The 15,252-nt window shown below is 42.9% G+C and overlaps 1 protein-coding gene across 1 annotated transcript in view; it reads right to left on the bottom strand.

The window, feature by feature from the left end:
* LOC121578386 (guanine nucleotide-binding protein G(i) subunit alpha-2) overlaps positions 1 to 15,252 on the bottom strand; it is a 201,988-nt gene that overhangs the window by 17,081 nt on the left and 169,655 nt on the right. The window contains exon 5 of the mRNA XM_041892743.2: positions 6,084 to 6,212. Within this exon, the coding sequence (XP_041748677.1) occupies positions 6,084 to 6,212 (129 nt within the window). The remainder of the gene's footprint in view (positions 1 to 6,083; positions 6,213 to 15,252) is intronic.

Genomic DNA, 15,252 nt, shown 5'->3' with positions numbered 1-15,252 from the left:
CGGCTGTCAATCCTTTGGTCCTTAAATGAAACTGGTTATTTATCATAGTTTTCTTTAACCAATTATGTTCTTTAATGCAAGGCCGACAGACAAGTTCCTTACATTTTCCCCCTTCCACTTTTCTCTTCCATTTTTGTTGTAATGCTGCAATTATTTGGTTGTAATTTTGGGTAGAGCAGACATTTCCATATGTTTTTGTTAGCTGCATGTGCAACATAACTCTACCAGTCCTACCGATGATATCGTTTACGAAGATTATACCTTTTTGAAAAATTTTGTCCAAAAGAAAAGGGTTTTTATCAATTAGTATATTTGAGTTTAACCACAATATTTATTGCATTATTTGTTCTGTCGTTTCTGGAGGATTAAATTGAAATTGCAACCAAATTTCTATGGCTTGTTTTAGAAATAGAGATATTTGGGAGATGATTTCCTTTTCAAATAACTAAAAGTGTGAGGTTGTAATCTGAATAACGGGAAAAATGCCATTCTTGAACATTGGGTGAGACAATCTTACTAATTTGCTAGAGAACCAGGTCGGATTTAAGTATACATTTTGTATGACTGAAGGTTTTAGTGATAGGTCTAATGCTTTAATATTTAATAATTTCTGTCCTCCGAATTCATTTTCATTATATAAATAGGCCCGTTTAATTTTGTCTGGCTTGCCGTTCCAAATAAAATGGAATATTTTTCTTCTCATATAATTAAAAAAACTGTTCCCTAGGCGTAGGCAAGACCATAAGCAAATAGGTAAATTTTGATAATACTAAAGAGTTAATCAAGGTGATTTTTCCACAAATTGACAGGTATTTACCTTTCTATGGTAGCAAGATCTAATCTATTTTTGCTAACTTTCTATTAAAATGTATTGGAGTGAGATCATTTATTTCATTTGGGATATGTATTCTGAGTATATCCACATCACCATCAGACCATTTTATTGGTAAACTACATGGTAATGTAATTTTTTAATTTTTTAGTGATCCAATACGTAATATAGTACATTTATCATAATTTGGTTGTAATCCAGAGAGGTTAGAAAATGTATCTAGATCCTCTATGATGCTGTGGAGGGATTAAAGTTGTGGATTTAAAAGAAAACATGAATCATCAGCGTACAATGACACCTTTTTTAAGCCCTGGATTTCTAATCCTTTGATATTATTGTTGGATCTGATTTTAATAGCTAACATCTCGATGGCCATAATAAATAGATATGCCGAACAACCTTGTTTCACTCTTCTTGACAGTTTAAAACTTTCTGAGAAATAGCCATTATTTACTATTTTACACATAGGGTTACTATACATGATTCTAACCCATTTTATAAGAGATTCTCCAAAATTGGTCAGTGTTCTTTCCATGGGCCAAATATGCCCAGAACTCTCTCCGCCACTCCTCCACTAACCTATCTCATTTTCAATGTGTTTTAGGTTATCAGCCGGTCCTGGCACCATAGCATCATAGCCCTGCGGTGGATGACTGGTTTCGGCATGCGGCTGAGACGTGGAACGCTGCCCACGTCCACCTCCAGCGTGCCGTGCATCGCCAGAAGGCCAATGCTGACCGCCACCGCAGTGAGGCCCCGGTCTTTGTACCGGGTGATCGGGTCTGGCTCCCAACCTGGAATCTGCCCCTCCGCCTGCCCTGCCGGAAGCTGAGCCCGCAGTTTGTGGGGCCTTTCAAAGTCTTGAGGAGAGTAAACAAGGTTACTTATAGGTTACTACTCCCTCCTGTCGGTGCACTGCTGAAGCTGCGCGTCAAAGGGTGGAGGGGAGGGGGTAGTACTGTCATGACTTCCTCCGAAGCTGCCTCCTCTCCTTGTTCGGGCAGGCTTCGGCGTTATTCGTCACCGGCCTTCTAGCCACTGCCGCTCCTCATCTCATCATTCCATTTGTTTTGTCTAGTTTATTACACACACCTGGTTCATATCCCCTCATCAGTACCTGTATAAATATTCCCTCTGCCCCCCTTGTCTTTGTGTGTGATTGTTTATTGTGGAGGTTACTATATTGTATTTTGTATCACCAGGATATTCACCTGTGTGCCTTGTTCTCTCCAGTGCGTAATACCGCACTGGAGTGTTTTACACATTGCTGCGTACCGCTGTCTTACCAAATAAACTATTTATTCTGTGATTTACCCTCCTGCGCCTGACTCTGTCCAAATCACCCACCACAGTTCTGAAACTTTTAACCGGTAGTGTATATTTACAATCCCCTTATCCAAACAGATTACTAATTTACCTAGTCCTTATCAATAGCTCTTATTAATTTATATATTACAGTGCATGGAGATTGGTGTTATTTCTATCTGAAAAAAGAATGTACAGTGGGGAAAAAAAGTATTTAGTCAACCACCAATTGTGCAAGTTCTCCCACTTAAAAAGATGAGAGAGGCCTGTAATTTTCATCATAGGTACACGTCAACTATGACAGACAAAATTAGATTTTTTTTCTCCAGAAAATCACATTGTAGGATTTTTTATGAATTTATTTGCAAATTATGGTGGAAAATAAGTATTTGGTCAATAACAAAAGTTTCTCAATACTTTGTTATATACCCTTTGTTGGCAATGACACAGGTCAAATGTTTTCTGTAAGTCTTCACAAGGTATTCACACACTGTTGCTGGTATTTTGGCCCATTCCTCCATGCAGATCTCCTCTAGAGTAGTGATGTTTTGGGGCTGTCGCTGGGCAACACAGACTTTCAACTCCCTCCAAAGATTGTCTATGGGGTTGAGATCTGGAGACTGGCTAGGCCACTCCAGGACCTTGAAATGCTTCTTACGAAGCCACTCCTTCGTTGCCCGGGCGGTGTGTTTGGGATGATTGTCATGCTGATGGACCCAGTCACGTTTCATCTTCAATGCCCTTGCTGATGGAAGGAGGTTTTCACTCAAAATCTCACGATACATGGCCCCATTCATTCTTTCCTTTACACGGATCAGTCGTCCTGGTCCCTTTGCAGAAAAACAGCCCCAAAGCATGATGTTTCCACCCCCATGCTTCACAGTAGGTATGGTGTTCTTTGGATGCAACTCAGCATTCTTTGTCCTCCAAACACGACGAGTTGAGTTTTTACCAAAAAGTTATATTTTGGTTTCATCTGACCATATGACATTCTCCCAATCCTCTTCTGGATCATCCAAATGCACTCTAGCAAACTTCAGACGGGCCTGGACATGTACTGGCTTAAGCAGGGGGACACGTCTGCACCGCAGGATTTGAGTCCCTGTCGGCGTAGTGTGTTACTGATGGTAGGCTTTGTTACTTTGGTCCCAGCTCTCTGCAGGTCATTCACTAGGTCCCCCCGTGTGGTTCTGGGATTTTTGCTCACCGCTCTTGTGATCATTTTGACCCCACGGGGTGAGATCTTGCGTGGAGCCCCAGATCGAGGGAGATTATGAGTGTGTCTTCCATTTCCTAATAAATGCTCCCACAGTTGATTTCTTCAAACCAAGCTGCTTACCTATTGCAGATTCAGTCTTCCCAGCCTGGTGCAGGTCTACAATTTTGTTTCTGGTGTCCTTTGACAGCTCTTTGGTCTTGGCCATTGTGGAGTTTGGAGTGTGACTGTTTGAGGTTGTGGACAGGTGTCTTTTATACTGATAACAAGTTCAAACAGGTGCCATTAATACAGGTAACGAGTGGAGGACAGAGGAGCCTCTTAAAGAAGAAGTTACAGGTCTGTGAGAGCCAGAAATCTTGCTTGTTTGTAGGTGACCAAATACTTATTTTCCACCATAATTTGCAAATAAATTCATTAAAAATCCTACAATGTGATTTTCTGGAGAAAAAAAATCTCAATTTGTCTGTCATAGTTGACGTGTACCTATGATGAAAATTACAGGCCTCTCTCATCTTTTTAAGTGGGAGAACTTGCTCAATTGGTGGCTGACTAAATACTTTTTTTCCCCACTGTAGATGTTGTTCCACTTGGAACTGACAGGTTGCTACATTCTAGTCTTGTGCTGATAAAATTGAAATTAAAGGTACACAGTATTTTAAAAGGACTGCTTTAGATAAATTAACAGAGAAACTAATTGAACAACTCCCTGATCAAATTAGTAGGTCACCCAGTGGGTGTTTCTGGGGTTGAATTAAATGTATTCAGTGTGCGCAAAGGGAGCCACAAACCTTGTTACGCTTCTCCATAAGGTAAGTCTGAATACCAACTACTGAGAAGTGTGTAGGAAAGGCATGAGTAGGAAAGGTATACATTTCATAAGTATGAATCGGGCCCATGGTGAATAGTTCTGCTGTTTGGGCTGCTTCTTTGCTCTCCAGTTCCTCTATTTTGTTCTTGTAGAAGTGCAGTTCAGTCTTGACGCTCAGCTCCATTCTCTGATCCATCACCTCTTTCTTCAGCTCGTCTACTTGGCTCTCACCGGCTGTCACTTTGGCTGCCATGTTCCTGTAACGATCCAAACTGATATATCGGTAGGTATGAGCTGAAATTGTTTCTGCATATGGAATCAGAGATGGCAACACAAAATAAACAGACATAGCATTCTTTCGTCTTTCATTATCTCTCTCTAATGTACCACATCTCTCTTCTTTTTTTGTTGCCGTTGTCATTTTTATGCCATTCATTCTGTTGGTATCTTCCTGGAGATTAGTTTCCATAGCTACAGCCAACAGGATGGAGATAAAAATAAGTGTCTTTTTTCTTATCGATTGTCCCCATGTATTATTCATCCCTGACATCATGTCTGTGACAGAAGGCAAATGTCAGCCAGGCCAGTGCTCTGAGTTTATCTGGAACCAGGTCACTGTGGACTCATGTCAGACCACTTACACAGATAGACAGGAATGGCTTGATTATCATCATGTTTCTCATCGTCTTTCTGGTTGTTTAAAGCACATACAGTTGAAGTCAGAAGTTTACATAAACTTAGGTTGGAGTCATTAAAACTTGTTTTTCAAACACTTCAAAGTAATTTTTCCAACAATTGTTTATAGACAGATTATTTGCTAGCTAATCATTTCACCCTCTCCCATGGCTGTTAGCTAGCTACCTAAAGCTACATGGCTGTTAGATAGCTAGCTAACTAGCTAATATGAAGTTAGCAAGCTGGTGATGTTTAATTCACTTAGCTAGCTATACAGTATGTAAAGTTAGCTAACTAGCGAACATTATGTTAGCAGCTCATTTGAGTTAGCCTGCGCACTAAGTTTCTGTAGCAAGCTAGCTAGCTAATAATACATCATTTTTGATAATTTTCTAAATATACAGTTGAAGTCTTTTAGTTTACATACACTTAGGTTGGAGTCACTAAAACTCGTTTTTCAACCACTCCACACATTTGCTAACAAACTATAGTTTTGGCAAGTCGGTTAGGACATCTAAATTGTGCATGACACAAGTAATTCTTCTAACAATTGTTCCAGTGGGTCAGAAGTTTACATACAGTCAGTTGACTGTGCCTTTAAACAGCTTGGAAAATTCCAGAAAATGATGTCATGGCTTTAGAAGCTTCTGATAGGCTAATTGACATCATTTGAGTCAATTGGAGGTGTACCTGTGGATGTATTTCAAGGCCTACCTTCAAACTCAGTGCCTCTTAGCTTGACATCATGGGAAAATCAAAATAAATCAGCCAAGACCTCAGAAAGAAAATTGTAGACCTCTACAAGTCTGGTTCATCCTTGGGAGCAATTTCCAAACGCCTGAAGGTACCACGTTCATCTGTACAAACAATAGTACGCAAGTATAAACCATGGGACCACGCAGCCGTCATACCGCTCAGGAAGGAGACGCGTTGAAATGTGTTCTACCCTCGTGGCTTCGAGTCTCGAGTGACTGGTGTTACGGAGAGACATTTTAAAATGTTGTGATTGGCAGAACTACACATAATAAGGAAGCAGCACTCACATTTGAAGAAAGTCAAAAACAAGGGGGGCCAGAAAGATATATCAGTGGCTGGTCTCTTTATATTTGTGCAATGAATACATTTTGTTTTCACATTAATGTAATAATGTAATGGTCAGTTTGCCCCTGTCCCAATACACAAAGCCATACAAATATACAGACACACACTAGTCAGGTTGCCAAGTTTGTTCTGAGAGCCCTTACTTGAAGTGCAGGTCTTTGAAGGTGAAGTGTGTCTCCACGATGCCGGTGGTCTTGACTCTGGTCCGCAGCACATCCTGCTGTGTGGGGATGTAGTCTGATTTGGCTATCCTCTCCATTTCATTCAGGTAGCTGTGGCACACACACACATAATTATGATGAGGGGAGACACTCACACACACTGGCAAGACAATCACACACACACACAGACACACACAAACAGTTGTGTAGAGCTGCCGCTTTCAAGGGTAGAGCTGCCGCTTTCAAGGAGCGGGACTCTAACCGGGACGCTTATAAGAAATCCTGCTATGCCCTCCAACGAACCATCAAAGAGGCAAAGAGTCAATACAGGACTAAGATTGAATCGTACTACACCGGCTCTGACGCTCGTCGGATGTGGCAGGGCTTGAAAACTATTACAGACTACAAAGTGAAGCACCGCCGCGAGCTGCCCAGTGACACAAGCCTACCAGACGAGCTAAATCACTTCTATGCTCGCTTCGAGGCAAGCAACACTGAAGCATGCATTAGAGCATCAGCTGTTCAAGATGACTATGTAATCACGCTCTCCGTAGCCGATGTGAGTAAGACTTTTAAGCAGGGCCAGACGGATTACCAGGACGTGTACTCCGAGCATGTGCTGGCAAGTGTCTTCACTGACATTTTCAACATGTTCCTGACTCAGTCTGTAATACCAACATGTTTCAAGCAGACCACCATAGTCCCTGTGCCCAAGAACACTAAGATAACCTGCATAAATGACTACCGACCCGTAGCACTCACGTCTTTAGCCATGAAGTGCTTTGAAAGGCTGGTCATGTCTCACATCAACACCATTATCCCAGAAACCCTAGACCCACTCCAATTTGCATACCACCCCAACAGATCCACAGATGATGCAATCTCTATTGCACTCCACACTGCCCTTTCCCACCTGGACAAGAGGAACACCTACGTGAGAATGCTATTCATTAACTACAGCTCAGCGTTCAACACCCTAGTGCCCTCAAAGCTCATCACTAAGCTAAGGACCCTGGGACTAAACACCTCCCTCTGCAACTTGATCCTGGACTTTCTGACAGGCCGCCCCCAGGTGGTAAGGGTAGGTAACAACACATCTGCCACGCTGATCCTCAACACGGGGGCCCCTCAGGGGTGCATGCTCAGTCCCCTCCTGTACTCCCTGTTCACCCATGACTGCATGGCCAGGCACAATTCCAACACCATCATTAAGTTTGCCGACGACACAACAGTGGTAGGCCTGATCACTGACAACGATGAGACAGCCTATAGTGAGGAGGTCAGAGACCTGGCCGGGTTGTGACAGGATAACTACCTCTCCCTCATCGTGATCAGGACAAAGGAGATGACTGTGGACTACAGGAAAAAAAGAGGACTCAGCACGCTCCCATTCTCATCGACGGGGCTGTAGTGGAACAGAGCTTCAAGTTCCTTGGTGTCCACATCACCAACAAACTATCATGGTCCAAACACACCAAGACAGTCGTGAAGAGGGCACGACAAAGCCTATTCCCCCTCAGGAGACTGAAAAGATTTTGCATGGGTCCTCAGATCCTCAAAAAGTTATACAGCTGCACCATCAAGAGCATCCTGACTGGTTGCATCACCGCCTGGTATAGCAACGGCAACCGCCTCCGACCGCAAGGCACTACAGAGGATAGTGCGTACGGCCCATCCAGGACCTCTATACCAGGCGGTGTCAGAGGAAGGCCCTAAAAATTGTCAAACACTCCAGCCACCCTAGTCATAGACTGTTCTCTCTGCTACTGCACGGCAAGCAGTACCGGAGCGCCAAGTCTAGGTCCAAAAGGCTTCTTAACAGCTTCTACCCCCAAGCCATAAGACACATGAACAGCTAATCATGGCTACCCGGACTATTTGCATTGCCCCCCCACCTCAACCCCCTCTTTTACACTGCTCCTACTCTGTTTATTATTTATGCATAGTCACTTTAACTCTACCCACATGTACATATTACCTCAATTACCTTGACTAACCGGTGCCCCCGCACATTGACTCTGTACCGGTGCCCCCTGTATATAGCCTCGCTACTGTTATTTGATTTTACAATTTTTTACTTATCTATTTTTTAATTAACACTTTTTTTTTTTTTTTTTTTTTTACTGCATTGTTGGTTAAGGGCTTGTAAGTAAGCATTTCACTGTAAGGTCTACACCTGTTGTATTCGGCGCATGTGGCAAATAACATTTGATTTGATTTGATTTTACACACACACATTTGGGCATTCATGCACACTGATGCTGACACACACACACACACACACACATACACACACACACACACACACATCCAAGCAGTGGCACTCAAGCAGAGACACCAATCACAGGTGTTCTCTGTTGTTCTGTTTTAGCACAACAGTGATTCTGGATTGGTTCTGTTAATCATGCACGACCACAGAGTCCATGTGTGCTGTGTTTTTCTACATTTGTTCTAGGCCATAAATAGTCATGTTAGATCACTGAGCCTGCCCTGGACCCTCTCTCTCTCTCTCTCTCTCTCTCTCTCGCTCTGTCTCCCTCTGCTTTTCTCAAAGGGAACATTTCTATGGAAATTGTATTTTTTTCCCGCTTCACTTCAATTGGTTTTTAAGCATGATATTTTAAGCATTATAGAAAGCAAAATTGGTAATTTGAGCAGTAATCCATGATGAGTAGAAATCCCAGAGCTGTCAATGGGAGTTAAGATTAGATCGGCCACTCCACATGCTATTCAGTTGTATGTGAGGTAACATAAGATAAGAAGCTTCACGTTCCATTTTGTCACTCAGATCAATATGTGTCAGGGATATCAGGGCTAAATCAGATCTATAACACAGAGCCATAGATCAGGCACCCCTGATGCGACACATATATGGAACAGTTTTTTCTCTCTCTCAATCTGCTTCCCTCCCTCCCTGTCTCTCTCTCACTCTTCTTCCCTCCATCCCTGTCTCTCACTCACTCTGCTTCCCTTTGTCAACCCCTCTAGTAGTGAGAAAAAATGTGATGTGGGAGGACCGTAGCACTCTGTCTGTAATTCTGTTCCATGCTGGACATAGCCTGCCTGCTCTACGGATTTAATCATCAGCCAGGGCCAGAGTTAGCTGGTACCCCAGCCAATAGTTCATGAACACAGCACTGACAGGGATACTGACTGACATGCTCACAACATCAATATAATGGATTTGGATTTCTCCACTGGACGATGTAGGTTTCCACTATACCCCTTAATCAATGTGATCCTGGTAAAGTCTATAGATATAGCCATGCTTTACCAAGATCACATTGATAAAGGGGTATAACCTACTACATGGTCTAGTGGAGCAAACCAAATCCATTCTAATAGCATTCCGAGCAGAGCTCTATTCTTTATGATCAGAAATATAGTATTGATCACATAAACCCTTCTGCTCTGATGATGTTACAGACAAACAGACAGACAGTGACCATAAAACATTTGACCAGAGGCTCCAGATATGTCAAATAACTAATGTACACTATAGCCTCGTAAAGCAGCAGGGATCCAGTCCATAGTGTTCATCCTCATGACCATAGATTCCTCATCTCCATAAGTCAATACAACCTCTGTCAATACTGGTTTCAGCTATCGCCCTGTGCTCCTGTGGCTTGAGACAATCGTAGATCATCCAGCTCATTGTCACAAATTAGTTAATTAAGAAAATGTGTCTTGTTGACTATCAAATTTGAGTAGGGGAGCTCAATAGATGTATGAAGAAAACTAACAAGGTTCCAATTGATTCTGGATTGATGGTGCATCTGTCGTCTTTAGAGAAGGTCACATAATAGTTTATCCTATTAGATTGATATTTTCTGGTATAACTAATAAGAAATGCATGTTATATTATGGTCCTATTATGGTCCTAATACAATAGATAACTTTAGGAGGGTTAAGAAATGTGGAGGTGGTAACTGGAACTGGTATCTCCATACCTCTCTGTGGCATAACAAGGCTACTACTTCAGGTAATAGACCAACAAAGTACTGAGGGCTGCACAGATAAAAAAATAATATTTCCTTGGTGTTAAAATTAGCAATAAAACAGTCCTCTATCGATCGTAGGTCCATTATCATTTCTACACAGTTTTGGTTTCGTGTTAGTCATTTTAAGTATTGAGTTCGTTTCCCCCCTAAAAACATTTGTTTCCGGATGGGACCCCCTATATATTTAACTCAGAGGGTGTTTTCAGGAACTTCTCCTTTTTTATTTGCCAGGGTCGTCATTCTTTCTTTATCTTAGACTATGGTCAGCACTTCATGCCTATATGGGTCCCATGGGGTACAGGTTTGGGAAGGCACCCAGTGATAGAGTGAATTTTTACATTCCCTTCCAGAGGTTTTGTGTGAGTTATTTACTCTCATTTTCAATTACTAAAGCAGAAAGATCTTTCAATGGTTAAGGCGTGGGTAAAGGATTTTGCTTGATGATGATGCTATTGATCGGGACAGTGTCTGGGAGAATATATTTCACTCATCAAAGAACCCAAACCATCAGTTAATTAATTTTAAGCTCTGTCATAGATTGTACTGGACACCACTTGTACGATTTTATGCAAAACGGGCTCTAAGCCTAAACTGTGATCTATGTTCTCTCAATACACTTGGCACATACAAACATATGATATCGGATTGTCCTGAGGTTTATGAGTTTTGGAGGAAAGTGTGGTCTATTCTCTCTGACATGATAGATAAAACTGTACCCTTTGAACCAATTCCTCTGTTACTTAATGACGATTCAGGTATGCAGCTGAATGAGAAACAGTGTAAAGTGAAGTAAAAAAACATGATGTTCAGCGCTGGTTGCCACCTCATGACCTTCATATCCCGTGTAGCTCAGTTGGTAGAGCATGGCGTTTGCAACGCCAGGGTTGTGGGTTCGATTCCCACGGGGGGCCAGTATGATAATTTATGCACTCACTAACTGTAAGTCGCTCTGGATAAGAGCGTCTGCTAAATGACTTCAATGTAAATATAAGGAAATGGTTGGCATACTTTCAGGATGTAGTTATGTTAGCGTTATCCACCGTCCACATGAATAAAGCTAAACATACTACTATAGAAATTTGGAAAGTAGCTGCCTCAATAATCTCTTGGTGATGTTATATGGGCAAACACATTTTCTGTGTGTAATTGTTATTTTATTGTAGTTTGTCTGTTATTTTGTTTTTTGGTATGTTTCATTTTTTTAAATATTATGTGTTGACCGAGGTTGGGGATGGTGTGCCTCCAGGGGTATATTTGGGATGGGTGGTTGGGTGGGAAGGTGGGGTTGTTCAAAAAGGGGAGAAATTGTATTGTGTTTTATTGATTGTATTGCCTTTGTGATTCAATAAAAAACTATTGAATAATTAATTCACTCTGCTCTCTTGAAGTGAATGATGCATGCTATGACATTCATCAACCTTGATAAATTCTCAATAGTGTAAGAGTGTATGGGGAAAACAGCATTTAAAAACCAATGCAAAGCCTAAGGGAATCTGACTCTCCTTGGAAGAAGTCGTCCTAGAGGTCATCCTTGACCTTAAGGTTGACCCCTGCAGCTTGACCCTGCTCTGCAAGAGATCCCTAACGCTGGGGCCTGTCAGGATGGAAGCTCAGATAACTGATCAACACGTTATCATTCTTGTGTTGTCTGGACAGCCAACCAGCAAGATAGAGCCATATGAGAGAGTCAGAGCATCAAAGCTAGGAGGAGGATCATGATCTAGAGAAAGTTTTAGATATTTCTCCATTTGTCTGCTGATGCTTCCCCCTGTGGAGTAATGTGACAGGTTTCACACAGCAGCAGATGGGAGAGGAGATGAGAGCAGGACAGGACAGGACAGGACAGGACAGGAGAGGACAGGACAGGACAGGAGAGGAGAGGACAGGACAGGACAGGACAGGACAGGACAGGACAGGACAGGACAGGACAGGACAGGACAGGACAGGACAGGACAGGACAGGAGAGGAGAGGAGAGGAGAGGAGAGGAGAGGAGAGGAGAGGAGAGGAGAGGAGAGGAGAGGAGAGGAGAGGAGAGGAGAGGAGAGGAGAGGAGAGGAGAGGAGAGGAGAGGAGAGGAGAGGAGAGGAGAGGAGAGGGGAGGGGAGGGGAACACAATACCACCATACAGCAGTCTAATGGGAGGCTGGCCAGGGGTATTACACAGTTCTGAGTAAACCTGATATGATACAAACAAGCAACCAATCAATCCAACTGCCATTGTGATTGCATCATGGTAAATACCCAGCCTTCTTCTCTAAGAATAAATTAATGATCTCTATGTTTCTGTGATGCTATTAAAGAGGAAACTGGCAGACAAAGCCGAGTTGTTAAGCTATATGCAAAGTAGATCGTTTTCCAGTTTGGATGAAAAATAAACTAGCAGCAGGAGGGGATAGCGAGATCTAACTGGTGGTAAATGTTGGTCTCCTGGTGTGTGTGCAGATTACATTCTGATTGAAGTAGAGGGAGGGATGGAGGGGATGGAGGGAGGGAGGTGATATTGAGAATGTTTAAAGGTGTATCACTCCTTTGAGGGAGGAGTTGATATTGAAAGTCTTGGAGTTGATTCCCCCTGGCATGGGGGAGTGTTACTGACAGTCAGAAGGCCTTATTGAAAACGTACAGTTATGACTATAACTACTGTTCCCTGAAGGAGGGAAATTAGGTACAAGACAGCTATGGGGAGTTTGCTCGCTAGCGCCCTCTACTGAAGAACATTAGAATCACGCCTGTCAAGGCCAATGACTGGTGGGAAGTCATTGTCCCGAGAACGAGGGCCCCCCCGGATGGCAGATTCGCTCTCGTGGTGAGGCACCCGGGGAGATGATGCGCCCGGAGCGAGGGAAAGTGCGCACTGCTCCACAGCAGTAGGGAGCAATTCAAGGATAAGAGGAGGCGAGACCGCACCCCTCCCTGTCTGTTGATGTATGCCACCACTGCTCTCTGTCCTCAACCACTGGCCTGCCAACAATGGGAGAAAGTGAATGAGCGCTATGTACACCGTGAAAAAGCTCCAGGTTATTGATGTGCAACACTGCCCACAACCCCTGAATTGAGCTGCCCTCGCACAGCGCAGCCCCCTCCCTTGGGGACGTCATGATCACCTTGCGGGATATAACTCAACCCATGGGGGTACCCAGCAACAACAGCCACAGGTCCCTCCACCGAGCCAAAGCCCATAAGCATGACGGGGACACCTGGAGTGACCGGTTTAGGTGGCGCAATGCGTCCAAGTGAGTGTATTTCACTCACCGCTGGAAAGGTCGCATCAGCAACAGCCCGGGGGGAACCACAGCTATCATAGAAGTCACCTGTGAACACCAAGGAACTTGGGGTAGAAACAATCTGTTTAAGTGCCGACGTTTGCCTGAAGCCCTGTCCACTGGGTTCGGGGGCTTCGGTTACCAATGACCTACCCTGATTGGCAGTTCCACTTGGGGGTACTGTTGTCACAGCGAACATCTGGGGAGGGGGGCAAGGGGGGACCCCAGCCGGTTCCACCTCCCCTCTCATTGCGCTAGGTGCGCGGGGGCTGCACACATTAAAAATAAAACCAGGAAAACGTTATCATGGAGGTGATCATGCCCACCGGTCATAGGTACCGGTGACACCGCACCTTGTAACCCAGCTGGTAAAGGGACAGAGAGCTCTGAAAAATGGACCCCATCTGTGATAACAGATGGTGTGTGGGATAAAAGCATGATTGACAATAGCCTACCGAGCCCATAACCTGTATCACTAAGTACCTCATAGGGACCAGTGAGCTAGAGGGAGGAACCAGCAAAGAATCCCAGTAATAAGACACCTATGGAAAGTGGTGCCCCCTTGTGGACAGAGAGCACCTGGGGTTGTGCTTCCGTGACACTGTATAGCCCGTGATATGATGTATTTTACACAGGATTTGTTAATGTGTTTGATATTATGTGTTACATAGGATTTTGAGGATGAGGACATTCCATTTATTTATGTCACTGGTGGGTGCCAGAAGGTATGCTTGCCAAGGAAGACTGGGGGGCCACTGATGTTACTTTTAGAATGAGTATGTGATGGAATGTCCTGACTAGGGTGCAAGATGATACCATATAGGGTGATACTATTGTAGTTGGGAGTGTATTCTAACAATGATTGGCAACTGTTGGGTAGAATTAGCTTGCCAAGCAGTATATAAACGGAGAGATTTTGTATGCCTATCATTCAAATAGTGAGATGCAACCCACGTGTATCTTGTTATGATGAATCCGGTGGGGAGTCCAAATGACAACATGCAGCTTGTCATGTTGAATCCGGTACCGTATATTAAATATATGTATCAACTCTCCATCTAAGTGTCAAATATCTTCTTGCATCCTGAATTACTTGATACCAGTGAAACTCATCATAACAGATTGGCGTCTAAACTAACAGGATGCAGTTCACAGCCGAACTAACAGGTAAGCAGACTTTTATTTTTTTGATTATGTTAAATTCTGCTTATCTGTGGTAAAGCTGAGCTGTAATGAACATTTAAAATTCAATATTTTTTTGAGGGGAATAAATGAGTGGTATTCGAGTATGTAAACATATGTAAGAGGAATATCAAATTAGACAATGACATGGTGCTATGATTCAAAATAGAGTGTTCAGAGTAATGAGTAAAAACAACAGAGGAGAAGGAGAGTGGGTTTAACAAGATTGGGCGCAGGGTCCTTTAATGTGTACGACATTATAAATATAGAAAAATATAGGTTTGAGTCCTTAATGTGTACGACATTATAAAGAAGGAAAAATATAGATTTGAGTCCTTTGGTGTGTTGAATCATCATAAAGTGTTAGGTTTGAGTAAAGGTTAGAGTCCTTTGTTACGAAGTTCAAGTCCTCAACAAGCGTTGTTAAAGGTTAGAGTCCTTTGTATAAGCCCTATAAGAGAGAATTAGTCCTTTGTGAATTACTCAAAACGGTCAGGAGAGAGAGAGAACAATAACTGATACGGCATAAAGAATCGAGCAGATACATGTTGAATCATGGCAACAAACTACATTTAAATAAAGATCAAGTTGGGGATTTGATTCAAATATTTTATTACTAACATTGCATGAATTAATATATAAACATGGGGAGTCAACTTAGTAGACCTGAATCTGGCAAGACAATCACAATTGATGATGATAGT

Source organism: Coregonus clupeaformis, chromosome 12 (genome assembly GCF_020615455.1).
Source record: "Coregonus clupeaformis isolate EN_2021a chromosome 12, ASM2061545v1, whole genome shotgun sequence".
Taxonomy (NCBI): Eukaryota; Metazoa; Chordata; class Actinopteri; order Salmoniformes; family Salmonidae; genus Coregonus; species Coregonus clupeaformis.
This window is presented reverse-complemented; position numbering and strand designations above follow the sequence as displayed.